Source organism: Pagrus major, chromosome 2, assembly GCF_040436345.1.
Source record: "Pagrus major chromosome 2, Pma_NU_1.0".
In the NCBI taxonomy this organism is placed as follows: Eukaryota; Metazoa; Chordata; class Actinopteri; order Spariformes; family Sparidae; genus Pagrus; species Pagrus major.
In genome coordinates this window covers 11,546,168-11,568,276 of record NC_133216.1, presented here as the reverse complement: position 1 = coordinate 11,568,276, position 22,109 = coordinate 11,546,168, and the positions used below count along the sequence as shown (strand labels likewise).

The following is a 22,109-nucleotide window of genomic DNA, read 5'->3' as shown; positions in this document are numbered from 1 at the left end:
AGGTTGTGATGTCTCACAGGTGGTTTGTGCTACGTTTGCACAGAAGCTCTCCCTCCTGTTTGTTAAATTGACTCAGTGTTAGTTTCTTTTTGTACGCTGCGTTCTGGCTCACTAAAGAGAAATATATTTTTATTTACACGCCTCTAATGAGAACTTCAAAATGGTATCCAAGAGTGTTAAGATTTCTAGGCTGGATACATATAATGCCAATCATTTCAAGAGAGTCAAAGGGACAATTCACCCCAAAATCAAAGATATATATTTTTCCCTTTTTTCCTGAAGTGCTATGTATCCATCTAGATAGTTTTGGTGCAAGCTGTGCAGAGTGTTGGATGTATCCAAATCTATGTAGAGATGTCTGCCTTCACCTGAATATAATGGAACAATATGGCACTAGATTGCTTGAGTTCTTGCAAATGTATTGTTTTGACGCTTTGAGCACTATAAGCCATGTCAGTCTCCAGAAATCATGACCCACTTACTCGAGAAAATCCACAGACCTTGTTGTGAGCAGTTTCATGTTTAGAGCTATTTTCTTCCTATGGTATCAGCCCCAGTGAGGGAATGTAACTAAGTACATTAACTAATTAATAAGTTGACTAAATAATAATTTACTTCTCCCAATATACAGCACAATTTTTAATTATTATTGTTAATGATAGGATTACAAATAAAACCACACTGATTCTGATAATCAGAAATATGATGAATGTCAGATCCAATCATCGGTTGACCCATAGTATACAGCAAGCTATACATGTAAATACATGTTTGATTTACTTTTATTTGTACTTTTGATACTTAAGTACATGTAAAGTCAACTACTTCAAAACTTTTACTTAAGTACTATTCATATTAGTGACTTTCACTTTTACAAAAATGACATTTTAACACGATATCTTGACTCAAGTATGACTTTTGGGTACTTTTTGCAACACATGGACGAGAGGATTGATGACGTCCTCTTCAGCTGAGTTGTAACATTAGCTAGCCTCACTTCCACGAACAGATGCATGCAGAATGACTAACCTGAGAACAAACCTCAAAAATCAACTACCTTTTTCCAGAATCGCTGTAAGGTTTGCCCACGTAGTGTTGCTTTAATTGTCCTCCTTAATGCAGTTCTCTCTGCAAAGCCTGTGGGAAGGTCGTAGAGTGAGGGGAGATTGTCCACTGGTTAATCCTTAATGGATGGATAAAAGGTAAGAAATTCAAAATTGGGTCCTAAGAATAACCCCCAAGTGAAGTCTATGTGTGGGAAACCCTGCAGAAAGAAAATAGTCCCTCCATTAAACTGTTCACAACGAGGTCTGTGGATTATCTTGAGTAATCAGGTCATTGCTGTTGAGTGTCATCTAGCTCCATTATATTCCAGAGAAGGCAGACATCTCTACTGCAAATATCTCCAAAGCTCTGCGTCTCACCCCAAAATTACCCGGATGGATAAATAGCTCCACAGGAAAGAGGAAAAATATGTACATTTTTGTTTTTGGGGTGAACTGTCCCTTTAATGCAGTGTGTCTGGACACTTTAAATCATAATGAGCAGTTCGGTTTGTGTAGAGTTTTGCAGTTCTTGCAAAATAGAAAGTTTTGGCTACATTTGTATAATATATGAATAAAGCAAATATAAACACATTTTTATAATTTTATTTGTATTTCACTACTGGCGGCTGTGTGAGGTTCACTTTTCAGTCACTTCTCTCAGGCTAACTGCACTAGTTCAGAGCAAAAAGCCAGCAACGTCACAATTCAGGTATTTTATCTTTCAAATGTCTCGCTTTGTTTGACCCACATTTACTTGTGTTCACGTGAGGGGTTGTTTTTTTTTCAGTATGGTTTCATGACGCTGACGTCTGCTCCGAGAACGTACTTTATGAGTTTATTGCCTGTTATGGTAGATGGAATGTAACCAAAATAGTGAGTACAGCATTGTTGAAGTCGACGGTTTCTGACTATTTTGTTCACAGGTGCTTTTGTATGATTATAATTACTGCAAACATGCGAAGTCGTCAGCTGAGTCGGGTCGCTGATGGTCTTGGTTGTTTTCCTGTAAGTATACTGAAGTCTGCAAACGATGTGGCTGTGATGTGTCGATGCTGACGGGCTACATGTAGCACTTCTAATGCAGTTTTTGATTGTTGACTTTTTTCAATAAAGTGTTCTGGAGTGTTTGGTTTTAGTGTGACTGACCTAAAATCATTCCTCATGCAAACAATTTATATGAAATGTAAATATTGAGATATCACAATAGAGTGCAAAAAAAAATTTTTTATTCGGAGTGTGATCAGCAAATATAATCTGCAAAGTGACATTTCAACCCAAACTACACCAACCATGTATTTGCACACAATAGGGTACCAATACAGTACAATACAGTAACCATGAGGATAAATAAGATCTAAAAGGCCACTTCAAGGACAGATGTTGAGACTGCATGTGATACAGATGTGTGATATACAGTAGAATGACTATACCTTTTAAATAACACTGGAGCTGGTGTTAAATCATTTAAAAATAATATGGAAGAAATTATCCAGACCTCTTCACAAATTGAAACTGTTTTACAGAGCAGCTTTTCACAGAAAAACAAAACTAAATCTATATCCACACTAGCAGCTTCACTGGAAACAAAACTTTTGGAGGCAAAATCAAGAGAGATGTTTTGATTTGTAGTTAGGAAAATCAAAAGATGTTTTGATCAATGCTAGCAGCACGACTCTAGGTCAAATGTTGGCATGCTAACAAGCTAAACTAATATGCTAGACACATCTGCTAAACATCAGCATGTTACTATATCACTCAATGCACCATTGTGCCTACACATAGCCTTTAAGAGTTGCTAGCACGGCTGTAGACTCTTGATCTGGTGTACAGTAGCTAAGATATGACTCAAGGCTGACATATGGCTCATGTGAACATTATTAGATTTTGACAGACATTGTCAGCACTCATCAGCTGCATTTTGTACTTAAATAAAATGTGCTTTGTCTACTTTAATTATACTTACATTCAGCTGTGCTTTGAGCTGAATGCTAATGTTGGCATTTTGACATGCTTTATTAGCATTTATCTCAAAGAGTAGCCTGAAATTCAGTCAATATTTGCTGGATTATTCCTTTTTTAACAACACATTTTCTTGTGAATCTGTGCCCTTGTTGCTGAGATATTTCAATCTGACAAGAGTTTGACGACAGAGTGATGAATCACATCGCCTTTCCTAAAGCCTTGCCACCAGTGAACCAGTGACCCAGTATTATCCTACAAAAACCTTTTATTTCCATTCCTGGTTTACCCCAAATCCTCCAATGACCTTTAGAAGACCTATGATGAGGGCATTTCAGGAACCCAGTCGCACAGTAACAAACCAGAGATGAAGACCATTAAAATATGGTCACTACTGACGTCATTGAAGATCCAGCAGAAAAGATTTATCACGACTCTGTCAGCAGATTTCTGGAAATGATCATCCTCATCACCTCGTTTGTGCCTTTAGGGAAAACAAATAAACAAAACCATAGCATGACGACCCTCTTAAATGTAAGGAAATTAATCATATTCAAATCTGATATGAAAAGATATACAGAATAAGGTCACTGTTATCTAAGCTCACCCTCTAGGATCTGATGTACTCTGATGTCCCGGACAAACTGCTGCACTGCGTAGTCTTTGAGGTAACCGTAGCCCCCGTGCATCTGAAGAGCCTGGTTGCAGATCTGAATAAAAACAGGCAACAATGGTGAAAAATTGAAAACATTTTAGTGAAAATAAGTAATACTATTTTACTGAATATTACTCACATCAAAGCACTCGTCTGTGGCAAAGAGCTTGGCCATGGAGCAGAGAGAAACTGCATCAGACCGGTTCTCCTGCAGTGCCGTCGCCGCCTCACGCACCAGAAGACGAGATGCAACCAACCTGGTGGCCATTTCTGCCAGTTTGAACTGAAGAAACTACACACAACAAAGACAGGGAGAGAAGGTATTCGAGATAACCTTTTCACTGGCAGGACCAGTATTTAAAATACCTGGATCCTTGCATGAAAAGACTGTAAAAAATATAAGCCACCTACCTGGTTGTTGGAGAGCGTCTCTCCAAACTGCTTTCGCACCAACAGATGGTCCCTCGCTAGTTGTACACAGGCATGGGCCGCCCCAAGAGAACAGGATGCTGTCGGCAGAGTGTTTACATAAAAACTATGTAACTTAAAAGTAGGTAACTTTCTCTGCACAACAGCCAGTGTTGCAAAAAAAGAACTCATACTTGAGTAAAAGTAAAATTATGATGTTAAAATATTACTTTGGTGAAAGTGAAAGTCACTCATACAAGCAGTATTTTAAGTAAGTAAGTAAGTATCTGATACTAAATGTATTAATGTAAATACTCAAGTACAAATACCTAAAAAAAATACAATTTTAAGTACAGTGCTTGAGTAAATGTACTTAGTTACATTCCATCACTGACATCAGCCAATGTTAAAACAGTCAGTCAGAAGTAGAAAAGCAGCACACTACATGAGAAAACAGTCACACTGCTGAACTGACTCTGATGACAATTATACAGCAATTAAGTTTGCTAATATTAGCCATCATAAGCTTCTGGTCAGACCAGCCTGAATTAGACTGCAGCAGCAAAACCCTTTGAGTGTACTGAATTTAAAGAGGGTGTTTTTTTAGTTCACTTTTCATTTAGAAAAAGAAAAATGTCAGTTTTCAAACTCATTCTTCATGTTTTAACCTTAAGACTCCAATTTTTTAACAAAATGCTCGTTAATTATGCAAATCTGTCGCCATATGCTCCCATTTCCAAATAATTCTGCTCACTGACATCTAAAGAAAGTCTGTATTTTGACTTTATAATTTCCATTATGAAGGGTGATTCCAAATAAGTGCTCCTGCTATGAGAATACATTAAATATCTCTGTGTCATTGACTGTTTTATAATAAAGGTGTAACTCCTTTGATAGTGTTTTCCTCCTCACCAATATTAATTCTGCCTCCGTTCAGGCCCTTCATGGCGATACTGAATCCTTGTCCTTCTGCACCGAGACGATTGGTCACTGGAACGGCACAATCCTCAAATATCACCGCTCTGGTCGGCTGAGAGTTCCAACCCACCTGAAGGAGAGATTGAGAAACCGCTGAGTGACTGCGGCTCGATTCTGCCATCTAGTGGTGACCTGCAAACACTACCTACACAGCAAATTGAATAAATCCAACAGCAAGAGACTATACCTTCTTTTCCTTCTTGCCAAAACTGAGGCCTGGGGTTCCCTTCTCCACCACCAAACAGGAGATGCCTTTTGGGCCTTTTCCCCCAGTTCTGCACATAACAACATAGACGTCGGTGTCTCCTCCTCCGCTGATGAAGGCCTGAAAAGTCACGAAGAGATGAGACATGTTTCTGGTTCACTGTTAAAGAGACTGTTAACAGTTACATAGTGAGTATAGACAGGTTTGAAATCACCTTTGAACCATTCAAGATGTAATGGTCGCCTTTCAGCTGTGCAGTGGTCAGAAGTGAAGCAGCATCACTGCCGCTGCCTAAATTCAAAGATCACATGTTAATAATGCGCTTAGGTCCAGACATGTACAGAGCAACAGCCTGGGTGTAAGATAAATTACTTACATAACCAACAAAATGTTCTTTAATTTGCAATACCTTTTCTTTTCTTTTACAGATAAAGACTGACCTGGTTCAGTGAGACAATAGGAAGCAAACTTTTCCATCGAACAGAGGATGGGACAGAACTTCTCTCTCTGCTCAATATTACCAAAGGTGTCGATCATCCAGGCACACATGCTGCAAAGAGAGAAGAATACCGCAAATTAACCGGAAATAGAGAAAATATATGTCATAGCTATCATTATAGTACCCCCGTTATGGTGGTCGGTGCTCACAATTTAATTAATTTACCGATTTTAACAAGATCAAAAAAGGAAAGTACCAAAAAGGATCTCGAAAAGTTGGGGGAGGGATCGATTTTTGGAGATTAATCAATGAAAATAAAGTTATGGTAATGATGAATTGTCAAAAACATCCCTGTTTGGACTTTGAAGATGTCACCAAAGGTATTCTAACAGCCTCACAAAATAATGGCAAATTTAATTACTTGTGCCATTGCCTGATTTCCTAATCAAAACTAAACAAAAAGCCTTAAGTCAGTTTTCATTAAAAGAAAATCCATCCACTTGACTCACAAAACAACCTAATAATTAATCTTTTCATCATGTTTAATTCAAATGAACATGCCATTTTTGCCATTTGAGTGTTTCATACTTGTGGATGCTGATGTAAGCTGTGGTGCTCACACATCCCGTGGACAAGGCCTCAAAGATGACCGATGTGTCCAGCCGAGAAAGACCCGACCCTCCGACATCCGGCTGAACATAAATCCCACCGAACCCCAACTCGGCTGCCTTACGCATCGTCTCTACAGGAAACATTTCCTGGGGGAGGAAAAAAGATATACCAACATATATATAAGCAATAAATACTGATGATGATGTTAAACTGTCAGCAAGTTAGACAAAGCATAATCTTATGTGCATCAGACCGAACAGTGTTTATGACTGTGAAAGAAAAGACGCTAAGACAGACAGGTACTTCACATTTAGGGATAGTGAAGGTGCAGAAATGCCAATAATCTTAGTTTCACTTAGGGAATCTGCTTACTCAGGTACACTTCATTAGAAATAATTATTGCATTCACAGGGGGTATATTCTGGCCAAACATTATGAAACCTTAGTCGTCAGTTTTGACATCGTCTTACTAACAATATATGCTCAAACATACCTTTTGGTCCCACTCTGCCATGTGTGGAGCCATTTCATTGGCGGCAAAGTCAAAGGCCACTTTTTGAAACTCCTTCTGTTCATCTGTGAGTCCGTGAGCAGCTGTCGACGAAAAGAAAAACACACACACATGGATGAAATGATATGCAATCATGCACAGATGCAGGTGTAATCTGAATGACTTATTTCAAATAATATAAGGTCACAGTGAGACATCCTGAAGGTTACAGATGTCTTTGAATTTCCAAAACTGAAAAGACATTTTGAAAGCAGGAAACAAGCAAGCTGAGGAAAGCATCCAGACTGCAGACACTGAATAATTCAGGTATGAAATTACCCAACTCAGGTTTGCTACAATTCCCAGTTACATCAACCTCAGAGGAGGGGCGGTGTTAAGGAGGGGAGTGTAGCTCCCTCTGCCTCATGACTGGAGGAGCAGGAGGAACAAAACTAACCAATGACAGCTAAGCTATGACATCTCAATACATTTTTAAAGCAGTGAATGGGTTGTAATTAAGGTCAAAACACTGCTGGTTTGGACGCTGAAGAGATTAAAACTGAATGTCAACACCTGTCTGTTAGCTAACAAAGTTACAACCTGTGCATTTCAGATTTTATAGTAACACACCGCCGTTAAATTGACTTGACGCTAACACTTCAAGTTTCCTGTGACTTACGGTCGATACATGAAGCTATCCCTCGTCTCTGTGGGCTTCTGTTAAAAATTAAATGATGGTTCCTGCAGATGCTGGAGCCAAATCTGGCTATTCTTCCTAAAGGTCCGACCGCCGCCATGTTTACCTCCACAGTGTTGAGTTATGTCACACAGCCGCTGGTGCTGCTGGGAAATGCAGTTCGAGCTGAGTCGACGTTGAGTGCGTAATGGTTTCATTGCTGCCCCTTGTGGCCATTGGAGGGAAAACACCACATGCTCATTAACCATCATGTACTAGTAAGTTTTTTCTGTCCTGCTTATTGCCATACAAGTATTATATATTAATAATGACATTAAAGAAGTACACATCAACATTTTACACAATATATATCCAATAAATCTATATTTCTCTACATTTTTTTAGACACTGACAACAAATGCAGCTTTTGTAATGATGAACCAGAATCTTTAACACATTTATATTACTTCTGTACACACTCAATCACTTTCCGGGCTCGAATAGAAAATTATATAGCGTGTTAAATTAATGATGATATCAAAATTGAGTATAAAAATGTAAAACAAACAAACAAAAAACATGACATTGACTTTGTGACATTGTGAACGTATTAATGATTTATGGTAAATTTCACGTACACAAATGTATGTAGCAGTCCAATTGTTTGACTTGCTATTTTTCTTTGTTTGGGCTGATTTTCCCTCCCAGCCAATCAGGGTGTGACGACACCCTGTCTGAAAGGCTTAAAAGAGGTGGGAAATGTCACACCGGTGGCTCTCACCCTCATACTGAATCTGCCCCTGGCCCATGCTGAATCGCTCCCTGAATTACCAAGAGCCTCATTCCCCTTTGATTGCCAGCCAGAAAACTCTGGTCTATTTGGGCCCTATTTTGTTTCTGGGCTGCCCACATCTTTAGTGAGGAAACTTTGTTTTTTTGGGAACCCTTTAAAACTTTACACCCTCAGTTTACTATTTTATTTCCCTGGGGCCTGTAGAAGAGGCATTTATTTATTGTACCCAAAAGAGGCATTTGTTCATTTATGGGTTTATTGTCTTAGTAGTGGACATTGGGTATTCCCCTAGTTATGTTTTTTGTTTATATTTTTATGTAGGTTGGGCTGGCCTGTAGGCAATTTACAGCCAGTATCACCACATGTAAATATACCAAAATTTCCCCTAAATTTACAGGTTTCCTGTGCAAATTTAAAGGATGTATTAACACACACTTATTGACACTAAAAAAAGTAACACAGCTGAAAGCAAACATCTTTTTAAGGAGGAATGATGTGTTGTTATGTACCTTTTATTTCTTTCCTCTTTCTTTATGTTTATAATCTTTTTTCTACCTTAACAACACCAAGCAGATTCAATTTGCAGTCATTATTTATTATAATGTGTTATTTTTCTGTGCCATTATATGTTGTAACATGTCTGATGTGTTTATATATTTGATTGTTGTCCAATAAAGTTCATTTAAAAAAAAAAACATAAGGTGTTTCCTGCCCTCCGACCACAGGGGGCAGTAATGAGCTCACCACAATGTGACGCAGTCGAGATGTTTGAACTATAGGAAGTGTTTTAAACATTGTTTTTTCGAGTTTACAGGAGAAAACAAGTAAAAGCAGAAAACTAGAGGGTTGTTTGGGGAAATATACGTCGTGTTAAGCTTCCCTGAGCTTTTCTGTGAGATCGTCCCGGACTCTCTGAAGCGGGGCTAGTGCGACGTTACCATCGGAGAAGTAGCTGTTACGAGACAAACGGGAGTGGCTGGTGAGTAAATCAAGCGCACCTATACGTTAGTTGACGTCACGTGTTGTGGGGTTTTCCGCGGGTTTTGATGGTTGACCACCCACCTGAAGCTCTGAGTAACTACAGGTAAGATTTACCAGTGTTTTAGAGGCTATCTGCTGACCGCGGCTGCATTATAATCTGTTTTACTTTAAAGTGCGAGGCACGTTCAGTTTCCACGTGTTGTCCAGATTTGTGCAGAGTCACTAAAGCTCTGAACTAATCTCTGTGATCCATGACTGATGATGGTGAAGAGGAAGCATGCTCCTCCAGTTTAAAATGATCCATTTTTTTTAAGTTTGCAAGCAAAGGAGAGAAAAAAAAGCACAGTCAGATTAAAATGGGGCACATGTATATTTTCATTTTAGTTTTTTAGGCATAGTTAAAGGTGCACTATGTAGTTTTGGGCAAGACATTTTAATCAGAAGAGAAAGCTCTTCATTGATTTGTTTTATGCCTAAACAAACTAAATAAACAAACTATCTTGTGAATAAACAAACTGACCTTGAAGGACAACACAGTTTCATACTGTTTTACTTTGTTTATATTTGGCGGACCCTGCCACCTTTCTAGCTTCAAACAGTGTACTGAGGACCTTATTTTTCTTATTTATCAGTTATGGAAAAAATATATATATTTCTGAGCTTGAATTATTACCTCATTCATATTGTAAATATTAAAATTCTAAGTTTGAATTTCTTCATTTAGTCGATATTTATGATTGTATTATCCAATCAGGTGCATGTTGTGCTAAAACTAAGCCAACAGTCCTGCAACAAATCTTCTCGTGAAGGTTAAAATATTAAATACAGCACTACAAACTACGCCATCCAAAATAACCATAAAGTTGTATCAACACCTCTGAGAAGTTTCAACAAATACTTCACATTATAACCACATGTTGTGAGGATTTATTGAAGGGTTGGTCTAATACACTGGTCTAATAATTTTTTTAACGTCAAGTTCAGCTGTAACAATTAGTCGATCAACAGAAAACTAATCAGTAGCTATTTTGATGACCGGTTTCTCCATGTCCTTGAGGAAAGGCCTGTATGTCATTTCATTGACGCATATATCTTACAAAAAAGAGGACCTGCTCATTAATTTGTAGTATTGCTCCCAATAATGTAATACACACAATTTGATACCATCTCAAGGTTTGTAGTGTCTTGTGTCTTTACAGTCTGTGAGAGATGCCACCAAAGAAAAGAGCCAGAGTGAGTAAGAGCGCTGCTAATTCAGGTAAGCAAAATTAAATTAAACATCTTGTCTGGTGTGTTGCATTGTAATGAGTGACGATCGTTCCCTCAACAACACAGGCAAAGATGATGACGGTGAAGCAGTCTCCTCTGCAAAAGTAACAGCTGGCGGTAAAAGGAAAGCGACAGGAGCAACTAAGGAGAGCTCGGAGTCAGCTGAACCTCCACAGCACAGTCGCTGGCTGATGAAGTCTGAGCCGGAGAGTCGCTTTGAGAACGGCATCGATATGAAGGTACAGAGCAGCGATGGCCTCATCAGCACAGTCTGTTGTTAAACTGGAAAATGTGAGTGGGCTGCGCTCATCTGTCTGACACGTCTGGTTCTTTCTGCAGTTCGGGATCGAGGATCTGAAGGCTCTGCCTGATCAGACGGACTGCTGGGATGGTGTCCGCAATTATCAGGTAGGAGCCACAAAACTAATGAGAATACCTAAAACAAGGCACCAGCGCAACACCTCTCCGAGAAGGCTTTTTGTCAGCAGCCTTGTGCAGATTCTTTTCTCTCTGTGGGAATGTTCCTCTGAATTATCTATCATCTCCAGGCGCGCAATTTTATGAGGGTGATGAAAGAAGGGCAGTTGGCTTTCTTTTACCACAGCAACTGCAAGGAACCGGGTGTAGCAGGAGTTATGAAAGTAAGCCACACTCTCCCAGCTGATGACTGTCTAATGATTTCAACAACGCTGCAGACAGGCCTGATATCCAGCCGAATTTCCCTTTTTCCAGATCGTGAAGGAAGCGTACGTGGACCACACTCAGTTTGATAAGAAGGATGTCCATTTCGATCCAAGCAGTAAACCAAACAACCCTAAGTGGAGCATGGTAAGCTAATTCAGAGATTTATAAGTACAGTTACTGACATTAAAGTACGAAGGCTGATGTTTTCTTCTCTCTCAGGTGGACGTCCAGTATCAGAGGATGATGAAGCGTTTTATTCCTTTGTCCGAGCTGAAAAAGTACCACCTGCAGCATCGCTCCAAAGGAGGACCTCTGAAGGACATGGCGCTTTTTACAAGGGCCAGACTTTCTGTGCAACCCTTAACAGATGGTAAGTTCAGCCAGAGGAGCATGTTCCTGTGAGTTGTTGTGTCTTCTTTCAGTATTAAGCTTGTTGTTGTTGTGCTTTGTCTCTGCAGAGGAGTTTGACTTTGTCCTCAGTTTGGAGGATAAAGAGCCTTTGTGAGGATTTTGGACCAGCTGATGCTTGTTGACACGGTGAAATCAAGAAGCAGCACTCTCCTTTACAATACTGTAGTGTTGTTGTCTTGTTCTTAAGTATTAATAAATGTATTTTTGTTAAGTTATGACTCGCATCCAGTTTTTAATCTGCACCTGTGAATGATACGGGACAACTTCAGCCACTACATACATAACATTCAAACTGCAGGCTCGAGATACAAAACCATATGTCATGTTGACAGGAGCTGCTCTTTGCCCTCAGGATAGCTTGTTTTAATGCCATTATTCAATTTGTAATTTGTGTGTAGCAGCTAGAGAGTCCATTCTTCACAATGGGCGATGGCCACCTAATGCAAATTTCTCCAGATACAAATTACTTCACATTTTGCACTCTATAAATTTTCCTAACGAGGTCCACCGCTGTCCTGTGGTGAGGGAGTGAGTGGGAAGATAAAAAGTGTAAAACTCTTTAATTTGTTATGATATGACCGAATAAATGATTAGTTATTTCAGCACAATTTTGGTGCATGAGGAACCAATCACTTGAGCTGCATTACACATCTTGAACCGGTACCGCAGCGGCCCTCACAAAGTCCGTACTGTTGCACACTACATGCCTACAATTGGGACATAAAACTCTATGTATGGCTGCATCCAAATGTCCAGACCCACAACTCATCTAGTCCACAAGGAGCCTCAAGCTCATTTTCTGCAGGTCTGCTTGGGGTGGAGACTTCACTGATTTAATTACCCACAATTAATAGAATTATGGATGTAACTTTATTAAACATTACTTGAATCATGTAGGCCAGAAATAATATTCTCCCACATCACCATACTGAAATATAGACATATAAGCTGATCTTTATTATTTTCTCTCGTGTTTATGACTTAAAAACAAAAAATGCTCATTACATTTTCAAGGAGTTTCCTTGATTGATTCACGTCCTGCTCAAAGAGCCACCCATTGCGTTCAGATAATAAAAAATAACTGATAATAATTAGGGAACCTACATATTTGAAGAGCATTTTTACCGCATATTCATATGATAATTCCTTTAATCGGTATTTTTTTTGTTTCACTGGAAACATCTGGTGGGCCAGCTGTGGGCAGCCCTGCTCTGGAAGTAATACAATGCATTTCATTATTGTGCTCTTTAGGCCTGTCTATCAGTATCTTATATTAGCCTTGCAGTCTCAAGCCCTCGCAGATTTGACGTGATGACAGTGAACACGTTACAGTTTGTATGACTGACGTCCACGAGGTCACAGTCTGCAAGTCCAGAGGATGGCCATTTGGAGTGTGATGTGATCTGGAAAGTACCTAATGAGCTGTAACGTGTCTGTGCTCTCTGCAGCTCACTCGATGTGACGGGTCTTCTGCTGCAGAGGATTGAGAGTCAGAATAACCAGAAAAGCACGCTCCAGACTAATGTTTTATACCGGTTGCACTAGTGCACCTTTCTTTTTTATATAGGTTTCATGTCTTAACCCGTTTTGTAAATGATTGTAAACAGGAATCAAATTAGTTCAAAGGCAACTATTTGCTGGTTGTTGTTAAAAATATTTTTATAGGTTATTTATTTTTTTAATCTGACCACATGAATGTCAGGTGCAACGGTGCGACCAATGAAAATGTTAAATGTTTAGTCGCACTTGACAGATTTTTGGGTGCATGTGCGACAAAAATAGTCGCGCCCTGGAGCCCTGCTGGTATTTTTGGCACCCTGCATTTGACATAGTAGGTATTTAGAAATAACGCTTTTTCTGGCATACTAAATGGTATGGTCTATTGGAAAGCAGCCTTTTGCTCTTGAATACTCTGAGGATCTATATATATTTCATAAATCAATAAAAAAAAAAATACTGACTACATTACTTGTTCAAACCTGTGGGGTTTCAACCATTATTTTCATCGTCAATTTTGTATTATAATCAATTTGTTATTTGATCTTTAAAATGTTTCCCAAAGCCGAAGACGACATCTTCAAATGTCTCGTTTTGTACACAACCCAAAGATATTCACTTTACTGTCAGAGGAGTAAAGAAACCAAAACATATTCACATTTAACAAACTAGAATTAGAGAATTCTAAAAAATTCTAAAAGAAAATTACTCAAACTGATTAGTCAATAATTAAAATAGCAGATAGTTTAATAGTTGGAAAGTAACTGATTAATTGTTGCAGCTCTACAAAGGTGCCACATTGTGTTAAATGGCTCTGTGTATATATATATATGTATATATTAGTATGATGCATCCATTTTGATCTTTTTTTCATGTGGTGTTTTCATTATTTTGTCCTTTCAGGTTTATCATGTCCGTCACAAACACTCACCTCTACAATACAACCATACAACAAGTTTTTTTATCCATTTGGCATCAATTTATTTAACTTTTCGGGGACAAGGAAGAATCGATTAGCATTTTGCAAAAGATAGATAGTTCTAATGTAACTTTTCTCTGGTTAAAAGACTAAAATTATGTTAGAGGCAGGAGGATCTTTCATTTGCTTGATACACGTAGGCACAAATTTCAAGTCTCTAATAAAGAGGATACAGAAGACTTCATACTATCAGACCGTAGTACAACACTCTTTCCTAACAATACTGGAATGCTGAGGTAAAGCATATGAACATGAAAGGTCATTTTGTGGCACTGTGTACTGTATAATCAATGTACACACACGCACACGCACACTGGACCAGAGAACAGGATTAAAGGTTTTAGCTGGTCTTATTTACAGATAAAAAAAAAAAAAAGAAAGGAAAAAAAGTGTGGGATAATACTCAAGCCCTCTCACTCAAAAAAGGAAAAAGATTCCAGTTTCCACCATTTCTTTTTTTTTTTTGTGCAAACGGAGAGAAAACACAAAGAGAAAAATGTGTTCAGCAAGATATAGCAGTGCAAAGTTATCTCAGATTTCTTGACCTTACAACAGTGTTAGGAATGCATTCATTTAAGGTGGAATGTTGGAGATACATTTTGTTGAAAGTTCATGACATTTCAGTTGCGTTAATTAAGAGATTAGAAATCAATTTACCCAGAAAAAGCATTAGAGTGTAACCAACAGAAGCCTTAAAAATCCAAGAATTTCACATGAATGATTTTACACAGTAGACACGGCGACAGGTGATTAGTTTGATTCCCATAAAGAAAAAAAAGAACGCATTAATGAGGAAGGACAAGACCAGCAGCCTGAAGCCACTCTGAATGCCTCATGCAAACTGTTTCATTGTTCACATACTGTAGTACTGTATGTCGGTCTCCCTTCTTCCTCCCAGCAGCGGCTACAAATAAAAAAACACAGCTGCTTCACCAGATGTTGTACAGTTGACAGGTACCTCCGACACTCCAACGCAGACGCTGATGAGTCTTGAAAGAGCGGACTGGAGGGGCTGCAGGCGGGCGGCTCTACCCGCTCTCCTCCTTCGCAGCCTGCTCCAGCGCGCTCTCCGAAGCCGCCGAGCCCTCGAACCTCTGAGAGGCGATGGCGGCCTGATGGGACATGCTCTTCCTCACCACGTCGCCTTTCCTCCACAGTGTGATTTCCTGCACAGGGTGGGGGGAAAGGATGGCCGTTAATGGCAAGAAACGTGCACATGCTATCATCAACTACAGCGAATTACTGTTATCTTTCGTACAGTGAATTCAGCTGATCAATCTCAGCAGTCATTTTTGTACTGTATTGCTCATTATAGAGATTATCAATAAAACCTGGGCTTTTCCTGTGGTAAAATGTGTGCCGCTAAGAAGCGTCTGTAGCAAATAATCTTTGTCCCAGTTTCATATTACATACAAACTGCGTACAGTACGTACTGTATACAAACCATGATAGTATGCTGTTTAGGGCTGGAACTCACAACTAATGACATTATCTATTTATCAGTTCATTACTTTTTTGGTAAGCTGATCAGTTGTTTAGTCTATAAAATGTCAGAATAAAAAAAACTAAAACAAAAAAGCCTAAATAACACCAATCAAATTGCTTGTTTTCTCCAACTTGGAGTCCAAAAATATTCCCAGTGATGCAAAAGAGAGAAAAGCAGCTAATCATCACCTCTGAGAGGCATGAACCAGCAAATGTTTGGCATTTTTCCTAGAAAAATGATTCAAACATTAAGTGAGTTATCAAAAATTGATGCTGTATGTTTGCCGACCGACGTTAGTTCAACTACAACCTCTGAATGCCACAGCCAATTAAACTTATCTGTTGTCATCCAACATCTTTCTGTAGCTCTCGTGTTTTACTGTACTTTCTTATAGAATGTTTCTCTTCCTCTCTCAGGTCTATTACAAGTGAAGGAAACCTATAGGAAACCCAGCCAGGAGTTTTATAGATGGCCAAATAATCGGGTTTTTGCTGCAGAAATGTAACTGTATTAAAACAGTATCTGTTAGGGCCAGGTATTACAGTTAAATGGATGTTTCTTAACTCTGATTACTGCTCGGTGTGTGAAACATTCAGATCAATGTAATACACACAGACAAGTGGCCAGTCTGACTTCAGAAGCCTACCTGTTGTTTGAAATAGCGTCTCTCCTCCTCGTCGATCAGCACCAGGTTCAGGTAGTAGCGCACAGAGAACTTCTTGTTGATGTCTCGCATGGTGGGAGTCAGATCATAACCGGCCAGAAATAACCGGATGGGAATGGACTCGCCTGAAATATGAAATACATTGTGATATTGGAGAACATTGATCTAGTCTAAATAAAGAGATGCTTTGAGATTAAAATAACTGACTGATATTATGAATGAGTGTAATTTACCCCTGACTGGAGCTCCGTCCATGATCTCGTACTTGGCGATAGTGTCATTTTCATGGTACACACTCGGGCCGGTGCCCGTTGTCTCACGTTTGATGATGTCAATCTCCATGTGCTTAATCTTAATCCTCACCAGCAGGAAATAGATTTTCCCCACAATCACATCTTTCAGATGGTACCTGATGAAAACACAAATGAAAAGAATAAAGGCAGTGAATAAGAAGAAGTTTAGCATCTGAGCATATACAATAGTATTTAACTGTTTCTCCATCGTCTTGACACTTTACACTGCCATTAGACAGCATGAAATCACTCTATTATAAATGAAATCGGCAACTATTTCGATAATAAATGAATTGTTATTCAAGCAAAAGTGGCAAAAACAAACTACTAGTTGCTGACATTTCACAGAGAAAACAATTAGTGAATTAAAAAATTGTCAGTTGCAGCAGTAAAATCTATGATGATCAAGAGAAAAGTAGTCGACAATTATTTGTCAAATAATTTAAAAAGCAAAAATTAAACAACATTCTCTGGTTTCAGCTCTGAAATGTGAGGTTTCGTAGCTTTCTGTTTTATATGTAATGATATGATTACATGTGTATTTAATACTTTTCTGAGTGGTCAGGCAACCAAAAAAGCAAACTGGAGAACTCATTTCAGTCTCTGTGACACTGTGATGGATGCTTGTCACTATTTTCGGACATTATGTAGATTAATTCATTGTTAGTTCAGATAAGTTCATTGAAACAAATATCTACAGATGAAGCAATAATGGTTTGTTGCAGCTCTACAAGTCTTACTTGGATTTGTTGTACTCGAACTCAATGTGGAGACAATCCTCAATTCCAACTTCCATTTTAATGGAGGAGTTGAGTTCAGGGTAAGTGCTCAACGTGTGGACAACAATGTCCATCTCTTTACTGATGTCATTTAGTCTTCTGATCACCGTGGCACGAAGAAAATATCTGCGAAAAGAACAAACAAAGACTGAAAACAGCGCTGTTTCCACATAAGCACATCTAACTCTTAACACGTTATACTGTACAGTAAATGTAAACAACTGTCACTCATTTCACCGCCTATAAAGTGGAGTCAATGATCAAACTTACCTTAGCTTGACATTCTGGCCTGTGTACGACTCGTACGGTTTTTCAACATGAGTGAACTCAAAGTCAAAGGTCTGTGACTGAGTTATTTCGCCCGGCCTTGCGAGATCTTTCACCAGGGACACAAACTCATGGTGGTTTCCTCTGTCGTAATACAGCTCTAAAAAAAGAAAGACGTCATCAACAAAAGCAACATAAGAGTTGTAGAATTAAAGGCTTTGCATCATATTTACACCTGTGATAAGATAAATACATCTGAAGTCTTTAAATCTCCTGTTGGGTAAATCTGAAATATACAGAGAGAGATTTTCTGAGTCTTCCCATAAGGGGCTGTATGAAGATTATAAGAGGAGAGGGCGATCAATAAAAGGGTATGGGGTTATATGGTTTTTTGTTTCTTTTCACTGAAGCGACAGTAGTCTACACTGCTGGGAGAGTAGGGCAGGGTCTTTAAAGATTGATCAGTATCCTTTCAGAGAGCTTGTTGTTTGTCACTTTTCTACAGCAGCTCATTGTGCATCTTAAAAGGAAAGCAGAACTACAGTCAAGTAAGATGCTAAAAATGTAAATGTGTAGGCTGATATAAACTGACAGCTCGTGCTTCAAAATAAAGTTTGGTAAACAGGAGGAATCATATGTTTGCCATAGTTTTGTTTTCTTCTACTTGCACAATTGTTAATTATGTGAAAATTATTATTCCATTAAAATATTACGGTTTAAACTGCAGTACCACGTTACATTTTTGTTGTTTAGGTGCACCAATTAATAATGTTCTAATACTTTGAGATAATGAGATATACTCTAGTCCTACTTTGTGGCTCTCATGTATTACTACTACATTAAAGTCTCAGGCCGACCATGCATTTTTCCCAACAATATATTACCCAGATTCATTTGTAAAACCCAGAAGGTTGTTTAAAACTATTCAGGATTTTCTTTCTTTGTTTTTTTAATAAGATTTTTAACCGGTTTCCCCGTTTGTAACTCAAAATCAATCGCATATCTCTTTTTTTGGCTTTTACAACCAAAAATAATTATTGTATTGATGTTACTTTCCAATTTTTTATTTCATCATACAAAATAACATTGTTGTTTGTAGCCCTGATGAAGAGCTAGTGGTCCTTATCAACTGGCCTTTTAATGATTTAGCCACTATAATAAAGACTTTTAAATATTTCCTTCCTCACTTGATACGTTTTCCTTTATCTGGAGTGCCTGGATGGCCGACACAATTCTCTAAATCGTGTTACATAAAGCAACCAGTCATCTCTCTTTTTCTTGTTTTTATACAAATCAACATGTCAATAATTTGCTAGTGTTTTATAAAAAAAAAGAGCGATATGTCATTTTTGGCTCCTAGATTAGTGAACACAGTTGCATCTTAAGAAACTGGAGTCTGTATCGTGTAGCGTACCGATTATTTTTTCATCCATACTGTCAAAAGAGTGTCTGACTGCAGGATTCTAGTTTTATTAGACTGTGTTAAAACCAAAACTAACACAATATTTGCAAGAATTTCTGATTATAAAAGACCTTCTTTTATTAAATTGAATCTTATGTTGGCTGTAGTTCAACAGTTAATCTGATAACCATCCTGTCTTCTGCTTACTGTCAGCTGCATATTAGTTTATTAGGATTCATGAACAGGGTAAACGCGACAGAGAAGCTGTATAGAAAATGGATGGATGGATCTCTATTCATCTCTCACCTGTCCACCTGTCCTGTCAATTTTCCTACTTCTAGCAGGTCACAACCTCAATAATTTGCTTGTGTTTAATAAAAAAAAAAACAATAAGTCATTTTTGGCTCTTTCAGACTGTGTTAAAACCAAAACTAACACAACATTTGCAGGAACTTCTGCTTACAAAAAGACCTTCTGTGGCACATATTCAGTGTCAGTGTTCAGTTCCCACTCTTTTCTAGAGATCATTTTCCAGGACATTTTAATGACGATCTAGCTGGTACAACAGACAGGGAAGCATGCCCATACACTAATATGTTCCTTAATTAATCAATTTATAACCCCAGTGCCCTTTTCTCTTATGAATTACAGTGGACTATCCATTGCTGTCTGAACATCAATAACTGAATAGCATGAACACTGATAACCAAGGGTTGCTGAAAGTTTTGCTTTTCATCAAGAACAATAGTAAATATACAAAGAAAAAATAAGACAAGTCTCTTAAAATGAACACTTTTTAGAAAAATCTACATTTTTATAATACTGTACAGTATACTACAAATACCAAACTGTATTGTGTAGTTTTGGGGAGTTTAAATAATGTTCCAGGACAACATAAGATTTTCCAGGACATTCTGCTTTTTCTGGAAAACTGGTCAACTGTTTTTCCAGATTTTCCAGGATGCGGGAGTTTCCTACAAATGTTTATTTTTACTAAATCAAATCTGAAACTGGAGTCTTGATCTTGTAGCATACTGAATATTTTTTCATCCATATTGTCAAAAGAGTGTCTCAGGATTCTGGTGACCCCTTCGGAAAGGTGGTCATTTCTGTTAAAAAACATTAACACAGACGCGTTACTAATAATATTTCAGTAATATATTACTACAGTTATGTCATGTAACGCGTTACAATCTGCATTACCGACCAAAGTGAAGCGTTTATTGTTTTTTTAAGAATCCATCCACACCAACATGACTATATTAGTATAGGCTCTGTGTGTGACTGAAATGAGCCGTATTTCGTAGGCGCACTTTAATTTACATTCTTGAATCACATATGTCCCTGCGTTCCTTGTTCTGTGGACTGAAATAAAAAGGCACAGAAAAAGAGATTTTTGTCATGGCTACATTAGAGAAGGTATAGGTCTGCTGTGTTTCATATGACTAAGCCTACAATTAAAAATATTTATTCCCATCTCATAATACATCAGATTTTGATCTTTTGTCTGCCTGCTCATCCCTGTGTCCAAGGCCATTTGTTTATTTAAAAAGATCGAGGCTATTTAATTGTTCTATATAGGTTATTTATTCTGTTGAAAGTAACTAAAAAGTAGTGTAGTAAGTAATATATTACACTACACAGACACTAATATTGTAACGTAATACATTACTTTAAAATGAAGGTAACTAGTAATATGTAATATATTGCATTTTTGAAAGCAACTTGCCCCACAATGTTATTAATCTTTGGATCCTCTGCTGCAATAATTTACCATGAACAACTAAAGTGGATTAAATAATCTAGGGTTGTGTCCTGCTATTGTTTTGAGCTATAATGTTAAGCCCCACTCACCACACCAATAATTTGTGTACACTCCCTAATTGAAGCTACACTAGACTGTATGTGTGTCCTGTATGAAGTCATCAGTGGACATACTGCATGTATAAATGTTAACAGTGTGAGTTACTGTGTTTTCTACCTACCTATTTGGCCAACAAACTCAATTTTGATGCCCTGGTGCTCCAGCCTCTTCCCTGGGTTCTTCAGTGTCACATTCACCTTCCCACTGACAGTCTCGCCATCGTAGAAAAGAAAATATTTATCTTTCTTCCCATCCTCAGTCTTGTGTTCAGCCTTCTTCCTCGTCTCAGCGTCATTCAGGACCACATCAATTTCTGCACTTTGTCCGAAACTGAAGAAACTCATCGTAACGCTGCGTACGTAAACTCTTACCTAGATGTGACTCTGACTTGTTAGCAAAAAAACAAAAACAAACCCTGCTAATGTCTCAAAGTAGAAAACACATACACACACACGCGCACACACACACACACAGTAAGGCCTGCAGGTTGTGCAACCTCAGTTCCCTCTCTTGAGCACACAACACACTATAAACCCTGAAAAAGTCGACGGTGTTTGACAGAAAGCTCCACATTAGCTACATGTCCGTACTCATTTCTCACGACGAAGCTAAATAGCGATACGACGGCACAACGACAACGCACGATAAAACGTCCATCGGCAAATTAGCCGTATCTTTTTTTCTCTCCTTCTGCTGACCTAAATGTCTCCGATAAATAGTCTACACTGGCTACAAACTAGTCTGCGTCGTGATGGACACAATGCTGACCGTGTGGATATATTTTACATGTTTGTTTTCTGTAGGAAAAGACGGCTGAGTGTTGTCAAACGATCAGGATGTACGCCATCTGCATTGGGTCGACTGCTTCCGGGTGGAGGTTTTTTCAAAATAAAACGCAAAAGAGGAATGTGTTTTGGGCTGGTGCTCCAAACCGGAAGTGGTGGGGGTTTTATAGTCGATAAACACACATCTTTACTGTGATCTTTGAGTTTTCCTCTTTGATGTGTATTCACGTAAGACCAGTGGTGAAATATGAGGGCATTTACGCAAATGGGATTCTGTAGTTAAAGGGTAACTCCACCAATTTTACACATTAAAGTGTGTTTAAAGGTCTTGGGAAGTACTACTGCACATGTGAAGAAAGTAGTATCATCGTTTTGTGGCTGCAGAGGAAGCTGCATGTTATTTATTTTTTTATTTATTCATTTACTTAATCATTTTCCAGTCTTTACTAACGAAAGCAAAACAAACCCAATCATAATACATAAAAAA

The 22,109-nt window shown here is 38.4% G+C and overlaps 3 protein-coding genes across 4 annotated transcripts; 1 reads left to right on the top strand and 2 right to left on the bottom strand.

Moving 5' to 3' along the window:
• Positions 1 to 2,250: 2,250 nt before the first annotated feature.
• Positions 2,251 to 7,609, bottom strand: acad8 (acyl-CoA dehydrogenase family, member 8). Its single transcript, XM_073485015.1, has 11 exons — positions 7,472 to 7,609; positions 6,796 to 6,896; positions 6,279 to 6,448; positions 5,692 to 5,801; positions 5,466 to 5,542; positions 5,234 to 5,371; positions 4,981 to 5,116; positions 4,072 to 4,169; positions 3,800 to 3,952; positions 3,613 to 3,715; positions 2,251 to 3,489 (listed from the first exon to the last, which is right to left on the bottom strand). Exons 1-11 carry the CDS (start codon positions 7,587 to 7,589, stop codon positions 3,434 to 3,436), a joined length of 1,260 nt encoding a protein of 419 aa, XP_073341116.1. The 5' UTR covers positions 7,590 to 7,609; the 3' UTR covers positions 2,251 to 3,433.
• A 1,427-nt stretch (positions 7,610 to 9,036) lies between these two features.
• thyn1 (thymocyte nuclear protein 1) lies at positions 9,037 to 11,821 on the top strand. 2 transcript variants are annotated; one of them, XM_073489835.1, is made up of 8 exons: positions 9,037 to 9,240; positions 10,442 to 10,500; positions 10,578 to 10,750; positions 10,851 to 10,919; positions 11,060 to 11,152; positions 11,244 to 11,339; positions 11,415 to 11,565; positions 11,654 to 11,821. In XM_073489835.1, exons 2-8 carry the CDS (start codon positions 10,452 to 10,454, stop codon positions 11,698 to 11,700), a joined length of 678 nt encoding a protein of 225 aa, XP_073345936.1. In that variant the 5' UTR covers positions 9,037 to 9,240; positions 10,442 to 10,451; the 3' UTR covers positions 11,701 to 11,821. The 2 variants fall into 2 exon arrangements, with proteins under 2 accessions (XP_073345936.1, XP_073345928.1); XM_073489827.1 differs by lacking the exon at positions 9,037 to 9,240 and adding an exon at positions 9,266 to 9,345.
• A 2,238-nt stretch (positions 11,822 to 14,059) lies between these two features.
• Positions 14,060 to 21,710, bottom strand: LOC141014277 (vacuolar protein sorting-associated protein 26B-like). Its single transcript, XM_073488016.1, has 6 exons — positions 20,959 to 21,710; positions 17,575 to 17,731; positions 17,266 to 17,430; positions 16,466 to 16,641; positions 16,215 to 16,357; positions 14,060 to 15,248 (listed from the first exon to the last, which is right to left on the bottom strand). Exons 1-6 carry the CDS (start codon positions 21,179 to 21,181, stop codon positions 15,111 to 15,113), a joined length of 1,002 nt encoding a protein of 333 aa, XP_073344117.1. The 5' UTR covers positions 21,182 to 21,710; the 3' UTR covers positions 14,060 to 15,110.
• Between the last annotated feature and the right edge of the window lie 399 nt (positions 21,711 to 22,109).

Coding starts and splice junctions, on each gene's coding strand:
- thyn1 (XM_073489835.1), top strand. CDS start 10,452: ATGCCACCAAAGAAAAGAGCCAGAGTGAGTAAGAGCGCTGCTAATTCA. Junction 10,501..10,577: donor TAAGAGCGCTGCTAATTCAG/GTAAGCAAAATT, acceptor TCAACAACACAG/GCAAAGATGATGACGGTGAA. Junction 11,566..11,653: donor TGTGCAACCCTTAACAGATG/GTAAGTTCAGCC, acceptor TTGTCTCTGCAG/AGGAGTTTGACTTTGTCCTC.
- LOC141014277 (XM_073488016.1), bottom strand. CDS start 21,181: ATGAGTTTCTTCAGTTTCGGACAAAGTGCAGAAATTGATGTGGTCCTG. Junction 16,642..17,265: donor TTCGAGTACAACAAATCCAA/GTAAGACTTGTA, acceptor TGTTTTCATCAG/GTACCATCTGAAAGATGTGA. Junction 16,358..16,465: donor GGACGGAGCTCCAGTCAGGG/GTAAATTACACT, acceptor TTCATATTTCAG/GCGAGTCCATTCCCATCCGG.
- acad8 (XM_073485015.1), bottom strand. CDS start 7,589: ATGGCGGCGGTCGGACCTTTAGGAAGAATAGCCAGATTTGGCTCCAGC. Junction 6,897..7,471: donor GATAGCTTCATGTATCGACC/GTAAGTCACAGG, acceptor TTTCGTCGACAG/CTGCTCACGGACTCACAGAT. Junction 5,543..5,691: donor CTATTGTCTCACTGAACCAG/GTCAGTCTTTAT, acceptor CTTTGAATTTAG/GCAGCGGCAGTGATGCTGCT.